Below are 19,329 nucleotides of genomic sequence, written 5' to 3'. Positions count from 1 at the left end.
GAATTCCAAAACACGAATCCACATCCTGAATGAATTGAATTGAAAGTGCATTATTTACCCCATTCCGCTTTTATGTCACAGCGTGAACACAGCATCGCACCGTGTGGGAAAGAGCTCAAGGTCTTTAGAAGAGGACTCTGGACACAGACCATGTTAATGCACACGTTCAGTGCCAGCAGTGTTGTTTACTTCTGCGTTGGTGACTAGACCGTCCTAATATACGTCGCACTTTGGGTAAACTTCAACCTCACTAGTAGTGATTGATCGTGAGGAGCAATGGAAGAGCAATGTTTTTTATCGTGACATAAAAGTGAAATAGGGCTATTGATCTCAACTGATCCCAACAGGTTTCAACTGATCTCAACTGATCCCAACTGATCCCAACAGGTTTCAACTAGGGGATGTTCGATATTGGCTTTTTTACCGATATCCGATATACCGATATTGTCCAACTCTTAATTTCCGATACCAATATCAACCGATAGCAATATACCCCCCCCCCCCGCCCCCCCCCCCCCCAAAAAACGGAATAATTTCAGGTAATTAACATTACATATCTCTTGTCGTGGAATTAACACAACATTATGCATACTTTTGACAATAAATAAAATCAGAATTTGTTCTTACTTGCTTGCCTGGGTAAATAAAGGTTAAATAAATGTAACATTTTTATTTTTTTTAAACAGATACCGATAATTTCCTATATCACATTTTAATGCCAATATCGGTAGGCCGATAATATCAGACATCCCTAGTTTCAACTGATCCCAACTGATTGTACTGGGTGTCATTATACTATTGTACTTATTTTATGCCTATTATTAAGTCTGCACGTTTACATTGCACTACTTTTATTGTCTTTTATACCTATTCTTATGTCTGCAATTGATGCATTGTTTTTTTTATTTTTGTCAATTTGTGTGCTGATTTTATGCTATGTTCATTTTATACTAATTGCTGTGGTGTGATGTGTGAACGTATACTATATAGATAGATAGTTAATATTTATTATTGTTATATTGTAGAAATGTGTGCATTGAAATGTCTGTAGAGTCTCGACGACATTGAAAATGAGGGTGCACCTCAATTGTATTTGAGAATAAATAAAGGTTGATGATGATGATGATGATGATCCCAACCCTGGTGTGTGTGTGCGTGTTGTGTGTGTGTAGGTGTGTGTGTGTGTGTGTGTGTGTGTGTGTGTGTAGGTGTGTGTGTGTGGCTGTGTGTCTCTGCGTGTGTGTGTGTGTGTAGGTGTGTGTGTGTGTGTGTGTGTGTGTGTGTGTGTGTGTGTGTGTGTAGGTGTGTAGGTGTGTGTGTGTGTGTGTGTGTGTAGGTGTGTAGGTGTGTAGGTGTGTGTGTGTGTGTGTGTGTGTGTGTGTGTAGGTGTGTGTGTGGCTGTGTGTCTCTGCGTGTGTGTGTGTGTGTAGGTGTGTGTGTGTGTGTGTGTGTGTAGGTGTGTGTGTGTGTGTGTAGGTGTGTGTGTGTGTGTGTGTAGGTGTGTGTAGGTGTGTGTGTAGGTGTGTGTGTGTGTGTGTGTGTGTTGTGTGTGTGTGTGTGTGTGTGTGTGTGTGCTGTACTTGGTGAACTTGATGCAGAACTGGGTGAAGTATTTGCGCGTGGAGGCCAGGTTGTCCTGACGACGGGCACGTTGTGCTTGATGTGCACGATGACGGAGGTGACGTAGAGGCTCTGGTCTCCCACGTGCTCCACACTCTGCCACGGCATCTGGGGAGGAGGGAGGGGGGAGAGGAGGGAGGAGAGGAGGGGAGGGAGGGAGGAGAGGAGAGGAGAGGGGGGAGGAGAGGAGAGGAGAGGAGAGGAGGGGAGGGAGGAGAGGAGAGGAGAGGAGGGAGAGGAGGGAGGAGAGGAGAGGAGAGGAGGGAGGAGAGGAGAGGAGGAGAGGAGAGAGGAGAGGAGGGAGGAGAGGAGAGGAGAGGAGGGAGAGGAGGAGAGGAGGGAGGAGAGGAGAGGAGGAGAGGAGAGAGGAGAGGAGGGAGGAGAGGAGAGGAGAGGAGGGAGAGGAGGGAGAGGAGGGAGGAGAGGAGAGGAGAGGGGGGAGGGAGGAGAGGAGAGGAGAGGAGAGGAGGGAGGGAGGGAGGGAGGAGAGGAGGGGAGGAGAGGAGAGGAGGGAGAGAGGAGGGAGAGGAGGGAGGAGAGGAGAGGAGAGGGGAGAGGAGGGGGGGGGGAGAGGAGGGAGGAGAGGAGGGGAGGAGAGGAGGGGAGGAGAGGAGAGGAGGGAGGAGAGGAGGGAGAGGAGGGAGGAGAGGAGAGGAGAGGGGAGAGGAGGGGGGGGAGGAGAGGAGGGAGGGAGAGGAGGGAGGAGAGGAGAGGAGAGGGGGGAGGAGAGGAGAGGGGGGAGGAGAGGAGAGGAGAGGAGGGGAGGGAGGGAGGAGAGGAGAGGAGAGGGGGGAGGAGAGGAGAGGGGGGAGGAGAGGAGAGGAGAGGGAGGAGAGGAGAGGAGGGGAGGGAGGAGAGGAGGGAGGAGAGGAGAGGAGAGGAGGGAGGAGAGGAGAGGAGAGGAGAGGAGAGGAGAGGAGGGAGGAGTGGAGGAGGAGAGGAGGGGAGGGAGGAGGGAGGAGGGAGGAGAGGAGGGAGGAGAGGAGGGAGGAGAGGAGAGGAGGGAGGAGAGGAGGGAGGAGAGGAGGGAGGAGAGGAGAGGAGAGGAGGGAGAGGAGGGAGGAGAGGAGAGGAGAGGAGGGAGGAGAGGAGGGAGGATAGGGGGGAGGAGAGGAGAGAGGAGAGGAGAGGAGAGGAGAGGAGGGAGGAGAGGAGGGAGGAGAGGAGGGAGGAGAGGGGGGAGGAGGGGAGGGATGAGAGGGGGGAGGAGAGGAGAGGAGAGGAGGGAGGAGATGGAGAGGAGGAGGAGGGAGGAGAGGGTCGAGGAGAGGAGGGAGGAGGGGGGAGAGGGAGGAGAGGAGAGGAGGGAGGAGAGGAGGGGAGGGAGGAGAGGAGGGAGGAGAGGAGAGGAGGGAGGAGAGGGGGGAGGAGAGGAGAGGGGACAGGAGAGAGAGAGAGGAGGGGAGGGAGGAGAGGAGGAGAGGAGAGGAGGAGGAGGGAGGAGAGGGTCGAGGAGAGGAGGGAGGAGGAGGAGAGGGTCGAGGAGAGGAGGGAGGAGAGGAGGGAGGAGAGGAGGGAGGAGAGGGGGGAGGAGAGGGGGGAGGAGAGGAGGGAGGAGAGGAGGAGAGGAGAGGGTCGAGGAGAGGAGGGAGGAGAGGAGGGAGGAGAGGGGGGAGGAGAGGGAGGAGGAGAGGAGGAGAGGAGGGGTAAATCACCTGGCTCCACTGGCTACCGTCATGTGGAAGTAAGTAAGTAACGTGTATTTGTTTAGATATAAAGTTTATTTGTATAGCACTTTTCACAGAGAGAACTCACAAAGTGCTTTACATACAGCGGAAATAAATATAAAATATAAAAAATAAAAAGCAAGAACCATTCAAGTGATAAGAAACAGAACAAAAACACAAATAAAAACAGACATATTTTGCACCTGGAGGAGAAGCTCAAAGGCCTGTTTAAACAGTAAGGGTCACAGGCAGCGCTCTGGTGGGCTCTACAGTGTGTATAGGGAGTACCTCGCTCATAGCGGTCAGGGCAGGGTCACAGGCAGCGCTCTGGTTGGGCTCTACAGTGTGTATAGGGAGTACCTCGCTCATAGCGGTCAGGGGCAGGGTCACAGGCAGCGCTCTGGTTGGGCTCTACAGTGTGTATAGGGAGTACCTCGCTCATAGCGGTCAGGGCAGGGTCACAGGCAGCGCTCTGGTTGGGCTCTACAGTGTGTATAGGGAGTACCTCGCTCATAGCGGTCAGGGCAGGGTCACAGGCAGCGCTCTGGTTGGGCTCTACAGTGTGTATAGGGAGTACCTCGCTCATAGCGGTCAGGGCAGGGTCACAGGCAGCGCTCTGGTTGGGCTCTACAGTGTGTATAGGGAGTACCTCGCTCATAGCGGTCAGGGCAGGGTCACAGGCAGCGCTCTGGTTGGGCTCTACAGTGTGTATAGGGAGTACCTCGCTCATAGCGGTCAGGGCAGGGTCACAGGCAGCGCTCTGGTTGGGCTCTACAGTGTGTATAGGGAGTACCTCGCTCATAGCGGTCAGGGCAGGGTCACAGGCAGCGCTCTGGTTGGGCTCTACAGTGTGTATAGGGAGTACCTCGCTCATAGCGGTCAGGGCAGGGTCACAGGCAGCGCTCTGGTTGGGCTCTACAGTGTGTATAGGGAGTACCTCGCTCATAGCGGTCAGGGCAGGGTCACAGGCAGCGCTCTGGTTGGGCTCTACAGTGTGTATAGGGAGTACCTCGCTCATAGCGGTCAGGGCAGGGTCACAGGCAGCGCTCTGGTTGGGCTCTACAGTGTGTATAGGGAGTACCTCGCTCATAGCGGTCAGGGCAGGGTCACAGCAGCGCTCTGGTTGGGCTCTACAGTGTGTATAGGGAGTACCTAGAGCCATATGGAATCCGCGACCACGGAATCGCGGACGGAATCGCGGAATTGAGCAATAAAAATGGAATCAACTATAAAAAAAATAATTTTTTTTTTTTTATATGTTGTGGGACTTGTACAGCACTTTGTTCAACTTTGTCAGTGCTGTAAAGTTTAAACCTTTTAAAATCTTAGACAAACAAAACACTTTGCTTTCATGAAATATTGTAAGCCGTCATTTGAGGCTTTATAAAAGCAGCACAATGAACACAAATCTGTCCTCATCTTAAATAACAAACAGCATTGCTTGTTGTAGTTAACACTTTAACTGCCGGGAAACGCTTTTACAGCGTCATTCCCGGCCATGCTCAAGTTGCCGAAGGACGCTGTACAGCGTCTTTAATATCAATATTTCAAAAATCTGTGATCGGATTCATATTTCCCCTCCGCTGGCCTGAGATCCACCAGGAGGACCCACTGAGCTCTCTGGCGGTTCAGGAGCGCCATCTGGTGGCCGATCGGCGCAATCGCCAAACAGGAAGTGCTGTGGAGGTTGTGCTGGTCGGCCATATTACTTCCGGGCACTCGGTACATGTCCCGGGACTCTGGCTCGTCACAAATAATAGCGATCCATTGCCAATAACTCGATAAACAACATGATTTGGACGTATATAGTATTATACAAGCTGGAAATGGTTTCATCAGGATAAACATCCCATAATCGAAAACGGTCCAACGGCGCGAGGAAGATTCGGTAAGATCCAGCGTTATTTTCTAACGTATTCCATATAAACTGTTATGATGAACATATGACCCACACTAGATGAATGATATAACGCTGCCCACGGAATTATAAACGATCCCCCGCCCATCCGGTCATCATCAGATCATATGTAGATCATTCTAGAAGTACGTCCAATTGAAATTTTTTATATCGCCCCGATTGCCATCAAACTGTATTTCATCATCAATATAATGCATTTGGGGCTATAGATCACGTTCTGGAGAAAGCTGCAGAAAGAGATGAAAACATACTTATACATTAGACCATACTTTACTATGAATATGTGAATGAAAAAGTTTAACGTTGCTACACAATGAACAATACATATAGGACTTTGAATGGGCCCTAATAATGGCAATGTAGCAATAGAATTTAAAAAGTTATAGCCCTGCAAAGAAGGGGACTTTCTCCATAGACAAATAGAGCGGCAACCTATGGTATATAATGAATTTAACCCATGGCACCCATAGTGTTACGAAAGAGAGGCAGAGTTGATTTTGCTAAAATAAATATTATTTTTTATTTTAATAATCGAATTTTATTTTCATATTCGAATCCCATGCCCAGCGAACGAAGCTTCGAAGTATTTAAGACAGCCCTATTAAATGGACTGTTATATCTTATTAAATTGTGGACATTTATTCATTCCCACTTATTAGACACTATTTCTGATGGTAAAATGAGCGTACAAAGCAAAATACAGAATTCTGAAATATTAAAACGGAAAAAACAGAATTTGGAAAAAAATTAAATGGAATTTGGAAAAAAATTAAACGGATTTCATATGGCTCTAGGAGTACCTTGCTCATAGCGGTCAGCGCCGGGTCGCAGGCAGAGTCCAGGTCTTGCACCAGTAGTTGGATGCTGTTGGAGATCACACTAGGATGAGGGAAGAGAAGATACAGTTCAAATTTAAGCTCAATTGACAAATGGTCTTTGTAACTGAGGGGTACAATTCCCTGACTGTATTGTTAAGTATGGTATTAAACCACTTCCTCTTGTACTTTAACTTCTGGCCATCCAGTACATGATATAGATATGATGAACACTTTCCCACCTGATGAAACGAAGTCCACACAAATGTACAAATCGAATATTTAATATAGCAAAAGGTATATACAACGTTCACTTGTTTACACTTATGATTTGAAATGCACTTGTATGGCAAATGAGTATTCGTAGGTAAATCAACATTGAATGTCCAATCTCTGGTTACGCAGGGAGTAAGTATACAACCCGGTTCTTTAGGAAACTATAGCGATGGTACTTAAGTGATTATAGCTGGATACACTAAGGGGGGGGGGGGGGGTCCCGCTGGTTGTAAGACAGTAGGAGGGGGGGTTAGAGAAGCCGCTGGCGGTATCCCATCTGGCCGACGATTTCTTGGGAGAATTCAAAGTCTTGAACACGGTGCCCACAGAACCTCGGTCCGCAGACGAATACAGCTGGACCCTCTGGTGGACGGTAGCTGCCGGTCCACAACGGAGAGACGTGAGGCGACCTCACTGGTGTAGAGCGCCGTCTCACCTTGCTCCTCTCCGGGGGGTAGTTCCAACACTCCGCAGTGTTGGCCGTTATCCATGGAATAATCAAAGCACCCAAAGCATAATCCAAGCCGTGGAAGGCTCGCCGTCGTCCGGGTAGAGTAATCCAATGTACAGGTCCAGTCGCCCTGGCCCGGAGCTCCTCGGATGCAAGCACCACTAGTGGTCTGCCCAGCCTGGTTAAGACTCCAGATAACGTCAGGAACGATGGGGGTACTGATAACTTTATAACTCTAACCGAACGATGCACCATACATAAATAGACTATTATTAGCTTAATAGAATACGTCCAACTCGACGGTATAGTGCCAAACTATGACAATTCAACTATTAATCCACACGATATCTCAATGCCTATTCTGAGGCCAAGTAGGCCTTACTGCACCACACGTGCGTCGTGGGTGAGGCTTCGCGTCTGTTACTCGGTTGGAGGGTAAAGAACTAATGGACTAAAAGAAAGTTCTACTTTACTTGCGCCATATATATATGCGCTGTGAACAAATAGTACCATTCGTATTTCGCCAGACGTATTCCTACGCGGAACCGGGCTTGCCACGACATGTTGGGCGGCACGATTGAACTTGAACCTAGGGGTATGGCTGCTGGCGCCAGGTTCTCGTCCAATGGTAGAATGAAACTATTATGGGCTGTTTAGTAGACTAAAGGGATATTCAGTGCATATTGTACAAGGAATATACAGGGGATATCAAACGATATACAAATACTATTTAAATATATATATATAAATAAATATATATATTCGGTTTATAATAATAATAATAATAATATAATTTAGGACCTGCTCCGAGGTCACCATTTGGCACACATGCGAACCATGCATACAATGCGTATCTGCGATTAACCCATCCCGTCGTCCTTCCCCCCCAAGGGCAGCCGGGAGCAGACAGGCGCCACGTGAGCCGCGCCAGGGGACCAATCCAAGTGCTCCTGTCCGTCTTCGTCAAGGACGCCACAGCGTTAGCGATCTTGTTGTTGTGCATGTTTTTCCATTGGGTTTATCTTATCGGGGGGGGAAACCCTTGCGAGCACGGGGAGAACATGCAAACTCCACACAGAAAGGCCTGGGAGATACCCCACCTGGGTAACTGGCATCATGGAAACCTGGTCCCCAAGCGGGATTCGAACCCTGGACCTTCTTGCTGTGAGGCGACAGTGTTAACCACTACACCACCGTTTAATCTGATCCTTCACAACAGTCTTGATTGATTGATTGATTGATTGCTTGATTGAAAGTTTTATGAACAAATTGCAGAATGGGTAATAATAAATAATAATAAATTCAATTTGTACCGCACTTTACATTTGTGAAAATCTCAAAGTGCTACAGGAGATAAAGATAAAAAGTTAAATGAATAAAACCAATTAAAATTAATAGAACAACCAATGAAACGGAAGAACATAATAATAATAATAATAATAATAATAATAATAATAATAATAATAATAATAATAATAATAATAATAATAATAATAATAATAATAATAATAATAATAATAAAAATGAATAGAAGTTAAATTAAAAGTAAAAGAATAATTCAGGCAAATGCCTTGTTAAAAATAAATGTTTTTAGGCCCCTTTTAAAAACCTCAACGGACTGTGGTGCTCTCAGATGGTCGGGGAGGGCATTCCACAGCCGAGGGCAGCTGAGCAGAAGGCCCGGTCACCCACGGTGCGGAGGTGTGTCCTGTGTATGGGTTGGAGTGTGTTTGAGTGTCCAGAGCGGAGGGAGCGGGTGGAGGTCGGGGGAGCGATGAGCTCCTTTAGATAGGAGGGGGCGTTGCTGTAGATGCACTGATGGGTGAGGAGGGAGACCTTGTATTCAATCCTGGAGGAGACGGGGAGCCAGTGTAGGGAGTGGAGTATGGGTGTGATGTGATCATATCTCTGCACTCTCATCAGGATCCTAGCAGCACAGTTCTGGATGTGTTGGAGCTTCTGGATGCTGTTGCTAGGGATCCCGATTGCAGTAGTCAAGCCTTGAGGGTACAATACAGTCCGGCTCAACACACAATTGTTAAGGGGATGCAGACCAGAGAAAGACTTTCGTCTCGTTTACATCAGGGTCCCCCTTTTTCAATTCATAACATTCTCCTCATTCTCGAACGGACATACGTAAAAGTTACCAAGGAATTCCTTCGTAACTCGATTCACGTACTTATTCGGCATTCTTGAACGGCTTCGTGTTGTAAATTCGTTGTAGGATTTACAAACTCGAAAAGGCAGTGGTAAGTGGGACAGACCGGTGTGTGCGCCCGTGTTTTCAACAGCTGTCTCTGGGACAAGTCATTGGGGATTGCCGATACTACAGACATCCGTGGAATTAAATAATTATAATGATAATAAATACGACAATATTTGTATCATTAACAATTACGTTTTGCATTTATAGTCCCGACTCAATGAGGCATCGTGAGCATTACACACACACACACACTGCAACGAAATAAATAAGAGCTAAACCAATCGCCGCTGATATAGCTACTGTTTAGTGGCATATACTGTATTAATATGCCATATATTGTCTTCTTCTCTATGATATTATATATTGTTGGTTTATAGTCCTATTGCTGGAACTAAATACGTTTGTGGAGAAACGGCTTAGTGAAGCAGCCTCAGCGCACGAGCACACACACAAACTGTATACGTGTGAAATTAATCGTTCCAGCAAAGTAGGCCTCTATTATTCTAATGACTTGTGTTATTAGATATTATAGTAGTAAGTCCTACTGTAGAACATGACATATTAACATGACCTCTCATTTAGTAATCTCAATACTTACATTACCATGAATGAAGAACGTCACTCATTCTTAACTCATTCAGCGCCATACCCGAGTAAAGTCGGGTTATCTCGCCAGCGGTTGAGTGCCATACCCGAGTATAGTCGGGTTTTGGCAGTTTTTTCTTTTATTCGATTTTTTTAATTCATTACAGGCTCACGGACCTCGGTGTTACCATTTGAACTCATTCTGAAACCCTGAGAGTGCAATACCGGCCGAATCCTGCTAGATGGCAGTATCGCCCACCCTTTGAAACCTTATTTCACACTGTGTGTCGCATCTAAATTCTCCGTCCGGGCGGAGAATTTAGACCAAGCCAAGTAAATCGCTTCATCCGAGCACTTTGAAATGCGTCCAGCACACTTGAGGCATATCTTGTGCCACTTCATGTCAGGGACCCGATGGACATCAATACTGGAAATCGCGATCAGACAATTGGAATATTCTTTTTGGAATAACCCCCGATCAAAGGTAAGGACTATCGGACAGCAATTCCACCTTGATCATACAATGATTTCACATCGATCCAGCTGATCAACGTATGTAAACGAATGCCATTGCTGGCGATCAAAGCATCAAAAAACGACCCCCCCCCCCCCTTTCATGCATTCATGATGAAACATAATACATATTATATACCTTTGATTTGGAAATAGTAGCGTGTCCAGGCGAGCAACGCAAATGCTTTTAGCAAAATTCACATATCGCTCCATAACGCAGTTACCAGGAATTATCCAGGATCACTCTGAAACTATACAATATTCACCACGGTATAACACGCGAACGTATGAAAGAATTAATTATTTTTCACATGTTGGACGAGGGATAGTTACTGTCAAATGAGCCATAGTATTGTCTCCATAGCTATACTATAGAATATAGATATAGCCCTGCAAACACCGCCACGCACAGTGAACATCCCTATCTTTTAAAGCGTGGCCCATTGAGTACAAGGATGGATAACGGCTGGCCGTGAATGAGTTAAACTGGAAGCGTGTTCTCTGAAGTGTGCACACCTGCATACAGAAACGCCCGCCAGCTCCTTATAAGCCAGGGAGAGGCTAAGCATTGCATCTGGTTTGTGCTGCTGACCCGCAAGGACCGTGTGCACATTTATTGTGTATTTCTAACTTGGCAAAGATCATGTAAAAATGGGTGACGTGTATGTGTGTGTCTGTGTGTCTGTGTGTCTGTGTGAGTGTGAGTGTGTGTCTGTGTGTGTGAGTCTGTGTGAGTGTGTGTGTCAGTGTGTGTGTCAGTGTGTGTGTGTGTGCGTGTGCGTGTGTGTCTGTGTGAGTGTGAGTGTGAGTGTGTGAGTGTGAGTGTGTGTCTGTGAGTGTGAGTGTGTGTGTGAGTCTGTGTGAGTGTGTGTGTCAGTGTGTGTGTCAGTGTGTGTGTGTGTGTGCGTGTGCGTGTGTGTCTGTGTGAGTGTGAGTGTGAGTGTGTGTGTGTGTGTGTGTGTGTGAGTGTGAGTGTGAGTGTGTGTGTGTGTGTGTGTGTGTGTGTGTGTGCGTGTGTGTGTGTGAGACCTACGTGCTAAATGTGTCCATCTCTCCGGTCAGATTTATCCTCTCCACCAGGACCTTGTCAACCTTCTCCTTCAGCTTCTCTTCCAACTGGAACACAAATATACAAACAAACACACACACACAAATATTATCAAGTCAGTCAGGAAAATAAGAAAGGAGGAGGCGCTATTTTATCCACATAGTTTGTATGTAATGACATTGGACTGGGTGAATTTACATAATTTGAATACCTTGCTATTGAGCTCAAAGCTGAACTATCTTTGCTCATCATCACATTATACCGCCCACTCATCACTATTTCTGCAGGAATTCTCAGAGCTGATCTTAATTGGTATCCTACAGACCTGAATACCGGTATTCATATTAATAAGAAGAATGATACCAAGGCTAATGAGCTTTATCAACCTACTAGACAATGTTGAGATAATACACCATGTAAATGAAATTATCATCAACATGGTAACATTCTAGACTTAGTGATAAGGACAAGGTTTTTGATTGATAAGGTCTCAGTAATCAAATTATCTGATGATCACTGTGTGTTCTTTGATGCCAACCTAATCTTAACAAAGACCAAAACTGTAACTAGAAGAAGAGTACTAGATGACATGGCAGAGGAAAGGTTCTCTAATATGGCAAGACTATCTAAGCCATGCAGCTTGGACTGTTCTTTAAACGGCATGGTTGAAAATCTCAACACCACCTTATAATTTACTCTAAATGTTGTTGCTCCACTGAAGGTCAAAAATAAGTCTTACAAAATCTCTCCATGGTTAAACAATAACAGTGTTGGTCAGACTAAGATACTCTGTAAATCTGCTGAACAAAAATGGAGGAAAACTAAGTTCACAGTTCAAGTTTCTTTATTAGTTGTCATACAGAAATACAGAATACTTTTGCATGACATTTTTCTTTCTGTTTTGCTCCTGAGAGTGTGCTAGATAAAATAAAAATATAGTATAAAATAAGTATAATATAAGTATAAAATAGAAAGTCAAGTACGTAAACAAGTCTCAACAAAACAAAAATGTTATAAAATACAAAAAACTAAACAAAAATGTTCAATATACATATATACAGTATATACAATGCAGAGTAGAGAAGGTGATATATACGGTATAACTAAGCCATGACTGCCTATAACAAAGCAATATGGTAAAAGTACTACTTTTCTAAGATTAGTTCTCCGCTATTGACCAGCTACTCAATACTGCCCCCACCCTAACACTACATCACATAGCTGTCAACATTTCGTTTTGAGAAAACGTGCACGTTTTAGCCCCGCCCCTTCTCCTGGCCCCGCCCCCTCAGCCCACCCCCTCCAACCCGGCCCCGCCCCCTCCCAATGGAGCTGCCTCGTCGCTGCCATCTGCTGGTCAAAACCTGTATGTACCCAGCCATTTCGTTGTAGGGTAAACTTTTCCTACTTAGAGTGTAAATGCTATGTAAATTATGGTTTTGTTGAACATTTGTATTTCACAGGAGAGAAACTGTATTCAAAGAAAGCTATTAAAATAGTCTTTGAATCTAAATATACTTTCTTTGTGTTGATTTTACATTAATTCCATGATTTTACTCAAGTAAATATCTGTTACAAGCTTCGGTTTTATGTAGAAAAATGCTGTTTTTAATCTAGATTAATCTAGATTGATTACAGAAAATTGTGAGATTGATTAGTTAATTTTTTTTATCTATTGGCGGCGCTGGTGTACATATATGTGTATATATGTAATGTGTGTATATATGTCAGAGAATCAGCCCCTTGCGTCCTTAGTGTAAAGCATATGACATGGTGTATGTTTGTTCATTGATGTGACAGTGTCTGGCAACATACTATTGTTCTTTTTATTAAGTCTGTGTAGTATGTCTGTATTGAGCCGTACTGTATTGTACCCATTCTGCAATCTGTTAAATAAAGTTTTCATTCATTCTACAGAGAAATGTGAGATAGAAAAAAAGCCAATGCGATTTTGTGTTTTTCCTCAATATCTCTGCAATGCCTGCGAGTTACCAGTAACTGTATTTGTCATAACATGACGATTCACGACAACTTTTAAAACGGATCAATTATTATTTATAAATCGCATTCAGGAAATTGGGCGTCAGAGTGAAGGAGGGGGACGCCGAGGCGCAGAGCAAACGGCTGTTCACCAAGACATTTACACATTCCTTCCTGCATCACATACACAGTAACTTTGTATTGTTTTATCCACAGAAGATTTGCAAACCCTTTGTTCCAGAGACAAAAGCCACAGAGTGGGCAATCAAGAGACACTGGCTAAGTTGATTTGACACCCTCGGTGCCGCATCAGTCTCTCCCCTGAGCTCTGAGCAAATCCGCTCGCTGTTCTGTTCTTATTCTTCTTCGGCTGGCAACCGTCTCCCGGTCTGACTTCCTGTGATAACGGTCTAATCTACACTGCTGCCACCTGTCGTCACGGAGGAGAATTGCACCCATTTTGTAAAAAAAATAATAATAATAATTAGTACAAAATACGTACCAATCCGTGCGCCGTAAAGACGGCGTGCAGAGGGTCGAAATACAGGAGAATCCCGGTAAAACCGTGCGTGTTGACAGCTATGCTACATCATAATGTATTTATTTATTAAAGAGATTTGCACTACATCCATACCTCATTTGCATTTTGCACCTGGCCTTTAAAAAATTTAATAAAGGTTTTTGTACCGCATTGTCTGCATTTTTACTTCATTGCACTTTTTTTTTTACTGTATGAATCACATTCTCAGGGGCTCATACAGAACCAAGCATTTCACTGTAATGTACATGTACTTTATTATACGTGACAAATAAAAGCGAATTTGAACTTGAAGATTATAAATACATCTCAAAACAGCCATCGTAAAACCCTTATTAAAGAAACCCAAATTAGACAGTACTATAGGCCGATATCCAACCGCAGATTCATCAGCAAGATACTTAAACACAGGGACGTGCACAGGACTTTAGAGGGGCAGGTGCTCAAAGGCTGAAAAGGGCACTATACCTGTGTGTGTTTTAACCGAGCGCGCGTACCCGATTTTTAAGGGCCCTTTTCGGGCGGGGGCCCCCTTTTTATGCTTTTTGGGGGGTTTTGGTGATCAAATATTGAATATTGAACTATAATAATCAGTGCAGGAGCTCACTTATCCTTGAAAGACACTTTTATCACTGACTTAAAAGGCCCATACATCTCCATAAATGTTCAGGGGGGAGGGAATAAGTGCTTACCCTACAGACCCCAAGAAGTGCTGTATATTCTGTATTGTTTAATATAAATGCCTTTTTTATTCCAATCCCGATTTGTATTTGAGATTCCCAAATCCCATCGGACTTGACTTCTTCGTGTCCCTCAATGAGTGTAATACCAGCATTCAACTGTATGCGCCACAGCGGTTTCTATCATCATCATCATCATCATCATCATCATCATCACCAGCCACGCTATGCATAAAATATATAGGTCCGCGGAGAGGCACGCTGAGGAGGCCGTGCAAACTGCAATGGAATATGGGGCATCTCTCTCTCTTTACCTAATATTTTAATTCTATCCTGACATTTTTCAGTTGGAAGGACAGACTATATGCGTAACGGCAAATAAAATAAAATAAAAATGTTTTTTTCTTTCAAAAATGGCACTTTTTTTATGAGGCTAGGCTACTAACTAGAACCAAGAGGAGAGACCACATCAGTCCAGTGTTAGCTACTCTGCAGCTAGGCTACTAACTAGACCCAAGAGGAGAGACCACATCAGTCCAGTGTTAGCTACTCTGCAGCTAGGCTACTAACTAGAACCAAGAGGAGAGACCACATCAGTCCAGTGTTAGCTACTCTGCAGCTAGGCTACTAACTAGAACCAAGAGGAGAGACCACATCAGTCCAGTGTTAGCTACTCTGCAGCTAGGCTACTAACTAGAACCAAGAGGAGAGACCACATCAGTCCGGTGTTAGCTACTCTGCAGCTAGGCTACTAACTAGACCCAAGAGGAGAGACCACATCAGTCCATTGTTAGCTACTCTGCAGCTAGGCTACTAACTAGAACCAAGAGGAGAGACCACATCAGTCCAGTGTTAGCTACTCTGCAGCTAGGCTACTAACTAGAACCAAGAGGAGAGACCGGAGCAATCAACACGCACGGCGCCGCCGCAAAGGAACACACGGGAGGACGAGACGTCTCCACAGCAGGGAGCCGGCGGGATGGAATAAACACAGCCCATGGCTCATGCCCCCTCCCCACGGAATTCCACCACCAGGCGACGCCAGCAGATCAACAGGACAAAGAATCTCACACCCCCCCCCCTCCCACACACGGTCCAAATAATAACAACACAGCCCCACCCCCCTCCCGTCGCGGGACACCCACCTTGATCAAAGGATCCCCCACCCCCCCTCCTTTCACCAGCAGAGGACAAAGGATCATCCCCACCCCCCCTCCTAACATCAATGAACACAGGACCCCATCCCTACCGCCACAAGATCAACCACACGGACTAGGATCCCCCACCCCCCCTCGGACATCACAGAGCCCCCCCCCCTTCCCACAGAAGAAGAATCCTACCTGTATCTCAATGATATAGACGACACAGCAGATAAAAACGGACTACATATCTTTCATCTTAATGTAAATAGCCTCAGGCACAAACTGGCAGAAATAAGAAATCATTTCAGTAGCGGAAAGGTAAACATAATATGTTTCTCAGAAACCAAACTGGACCCATCAGTAACAGACCCGGAAATTGAATTAGAGAACTATTCTTTAGTCCGCAATGACAGGAACAGGCATGGAGGAGGTGTCTGTATGTACATCCATCAAGACACCAAATTTATTAACCGTACAGACCTAGATCATGAGGCTATTGAAACTGTTTTTGTAGAAATTCTATTTGAAAGGGCTAAATCTGTTCTAGTCGGCACAATTTACAGACCGCCAGACCAAAATGGCTTTTATGACGTGTTGGATGAGTGCTTAGCTGGAGTTGAGGATACAGAAATGATTCTTATTGGGGATTGGAACACGGATATGCAACAAAAAGATGCACCCGTCTTCAAATCCTACAATAGGTTTTGTGATCTGCACGGCCTCAGCCAACTAATCACACAACCCACACGTGTGTGTGAGTCAACTCAGACTACCATTGACCTCATCCTGACCTCTGACAAGTCCAAGATCGCCAATAAAGGGGTTATAGCATGCGGGTTAAGTGATCATTATATGATATTCTGTACCCGCAAAAAGCTAAAACAAAAGGCTGGCTGTCACAAAACAGTCACATCTAGAGACCTAAAAACCTACTCTAGCGAGGCCTTTAACCTTGAACTGGAGGGTCTGGACTGGTCAGATGAGCTCAATGGTACACTGGTTGAAGAAACATGGCTTGGCTTCAAAACCAAATTTTCAACGATACTAAACAACATGGCCCCCCTAAGAACCACCAGGGTAAAAAATCGCGCTGAGCCGTGGATGCACGCTGAAATACTGACCGCTATGAAAACCAGAGACAAAAAATGCTCTGAGTTTCGTAAAAGTCAGTCAAAGCTTAACATAAGCACGAGCAGTGAACTCCAAGCCCACGTGACTGAACTCAAACTGCAAAGAAACAGACTAAGAAATGATGTAAACTCCATGATCAAAACAGCAAAGAAAAAATTCATCAATGACAAAACCGAGGAAAACAAAAACAAACCGCGTGAACTTTGGAAATTACTCAATAACCAACTAGGCTGCAGTAAAAAACTTAAAACCAGATTCTCAAACATAAACATAAAGACGGACAACACGCTCATCACAGAAAAGCTGGATGTAGCCAATTACTTAAATAGTTTCTTCACAAACATAGCCACAACACTGGTAAACAAACTACCCTCCCACTCAGGGCATTATGGGGTAGAACACATAGTAGCTTACTACAAAAACCTAGGGGTCCACAAAGACGACTTCAAACTGGAAATGGTAACAACAGATGAGGTACTCAAAAAACTGAGCGCCCTCCAACCTAACAAGGCCACTGGCCATGACAACATCCCCTCCAAATTCCTCAGAGACTCAGCAGCCGCCATCACCCCAGTCATCACACACATAATAAACCTCTCTATAAAACAGGGACACGTCCCCAAGGACTTCAAAATTGCGAGAGTGACCCCTCTGCACAAAAAAGGCAGTAAATTAGACCCAGGCAACTACCGCCCTGTTTCTATCCTTACCTCCATCTCGAAAGTCATGGAAAAAATTGTATACGAACAGGTCGAAAAATACCTTGCGGAAAAAAATCTAATCTACGAATTCCAATCTGGCTTCAGAACATCCCACTCCACTGACACATGCCTTCTCTATTTAAACGACCACATCAAACAAGAGGTGGACGCGGGCAAATACTGCGGCATGGTCATGCTGGACCTACAAAAGGCCTTCGACACTGTCAATCACACCATTCTGATTGACAAGCTAAAAGCAATTGGTTTTGATAGTCTATCAGTGAGCTGGATGCAATCCTACCTGGAGGGGAGAGAGCAGATGGTGGAGGTAAACGGTACCCTATCCCCCCCCCTCACAGTAAACTGTGGTGTTCCACAAGGAAGCATACTAGGTCCGCTACTGTTCCTAATTTATGCAAATGACATGTCGTCAGCTTGTGACTGCAACTTGTTCCTGTTTGCGGACGACTCAGCCCTGCTGGTCTCTGACAAGAACAAATTACAGGTTGAAAAAACCCTCAGCTCAGAACTAAGCAAAATCTGCATATGGCTCGCTGATAACAAACTATCATTACACATGGGCAAAACAGAGTCCATTCTCTTCGGTTCAAATAACAAACTCAGCAAGACCGACGGCTTCTCAGTTACAGTGGGTGACAATATTGTCACAAGGAAAGAAGATATTACCTACCTGGGTTCCATCCTAGAGGCAAATCTTTCCTGTGACAAAATGGCATCCAATGTAATAAAAAAAGTCAACCAACGAACTCGTTTCTTGTACCGGATCTCCTCACTGGTAAACAAGAATACCCTGAAGACTCTAGCAGGAGCACTCATTCAAGGGTACTACGACTATGCTTGCACCTCATGGTACCAAAGCACCTCAAAGGCGCTAAAAACAAAATTACAAACATCTCAAAACAAACTGGTCAGACTACTGCTTGACCTTACCCCTAGAACCCACCTCACCCCTGCCCACTTTGACAACCTAGGATGGCTTAGAGTAGACGACAGAGTACAGCAACTTGCAATGGGCCTGGTCTACAAGATACACTACACGACCAAGGTACCCATGTACATGACTAAATACTTCCCAAAGGTCAGTGAATACCACGATCACAACACCAGAGGGAGCTCCACAAATCATGTTAAACCCAGATTCGGCTCAAACAAGGGTCTAAACACGTTTCGCAATTATGCCACATCAATGTGGAACGCCCTACCCAAAGCTGTAAAGGAATGTGAATCACTACCCACTTTCAAAAACTCTCTCAAAAAACACCTAAGGGAGACTGCAACTCGAAACTGGCCCCTGTAAATGTCCGAGCACAACCCCCGCCAATGTACAGTAAATTACCAAGTATGGTCTTGTCAATAATCCAATGTACAGTGTTGTTTGTACAGTTGTACAGTGTCCCCCACCCACCCCTCCTACCCAACCCCCCCCCCCCCCCACTCCTACCCAACCCCCCCCCCCCCCCCCCACTCCTACCCCCCCCCCCAACCACCTCCAATGTACAGTCCCACCCCCACCTACCCAATCCAATGTACAGTTTCTACGCCTAATGTATATACTCTGTTCTTTCTGGACTCTTTTTGTATCACAAATACAGTACTGTAATTGCAAATCTGGTATGTCATAAATGTATAGATGTAGCAGTACTGTCTATCTGTATGTCATGTATGTCATATATGTTACGATGAATTGGAAATGGGGGACCCTGGTGGAAACAAGACGAAAGTCTTTCTCTGGTCTGCATCCCCTTAACAATTGTATGTATTGAGCTGTACTGCACTGTACCCATTCTGCAATCTGTTAATAAAGTTTTCATTCATTCATTCATCATCAGTCCAGTGTTAGCTACTCTGCAGCTAGGCTACTAACTAGAACCAAGAGGAGAGACCACATCAGTCCAGTGTTAGCTACTCTGCAGCTAGACTATTAACTAGAACCAAGAGGAGAGACCACATCAGTCCAGTGTTAGCTACTCTGCAGCTAGGGTACTAACTAGAACCAAGAGGAGAGACCACATCAGTCCAGTGTTAGCTACTCTGCAG

General features: G+C 45.3%; 2 protein-coding genes across 2 annotated transcripts in view; one reads left to right on the top strand and one right to left on the bottom strand.

Moving 5' to 3' along the window:
• Window positions 1–207, top strand: part of LOC311246253 (vacuolar protein sorting-associated protein 53 homolog) — a gene marked incomplete at its 3' end in the record, with an annotated part of 43,133 nt that extends 42,926 nt beyond the window's left edge. The window contains exon 10 of the mRNA XM_084338476.1: window positions 82–207. Coding sequence (XP_084194602.1) covers window positions 82–207 — 126 coding nt within the window. The remainder of the gene's footprint in view (window positions 1–81) is intronic.
• A 123-nt stretch (window positions 208–330) lies between these two features.
• LOC311246245 (vacuolar protein sorting-associated protein 53 homolog) overlaps window positions 331–19,329 on the bottom strand; it is a gene marked incomplete at both ends in the record, with an annotated part of 75,380 nt that continues 56,381 nt past the window's right edge. The window contains 5 exon segments of the mRNA XM_084338475.1: window positions 331–334; window positions 1,581–1,635; window positions 1,638–1,728; window positions 6,006–6,084; window positions 11,085–11,167. Of these exon segments, the coding sequence (XP_084194601.1) occupies window positions 331–334; window positions 1,581–1,635; window positions 1,638–1,728; window positions 6,006–6,084; window positions 11,085–11,167 (312 nt within the window).

The sequence above is a fragment of the Notolepis coatsorum genome, assembly GCF_963971535.1.
Source record: "Notolepis coatsorum genome assembly, contig: SUPER_1_unloc_1, whole genome shotgun sequence".
Lineage (NCBI taxonomy): Eukaryota > Metazoa > Chordata > Actinopteri > Aulopiformes > Paralepididae > Notolepis > Notolepis coatsorum.
The sequence above is the reverse complement of the archived record's forward strand: the minus strand, read 5'-3'. Positions and strand labels throughout refer to the sequence as shown.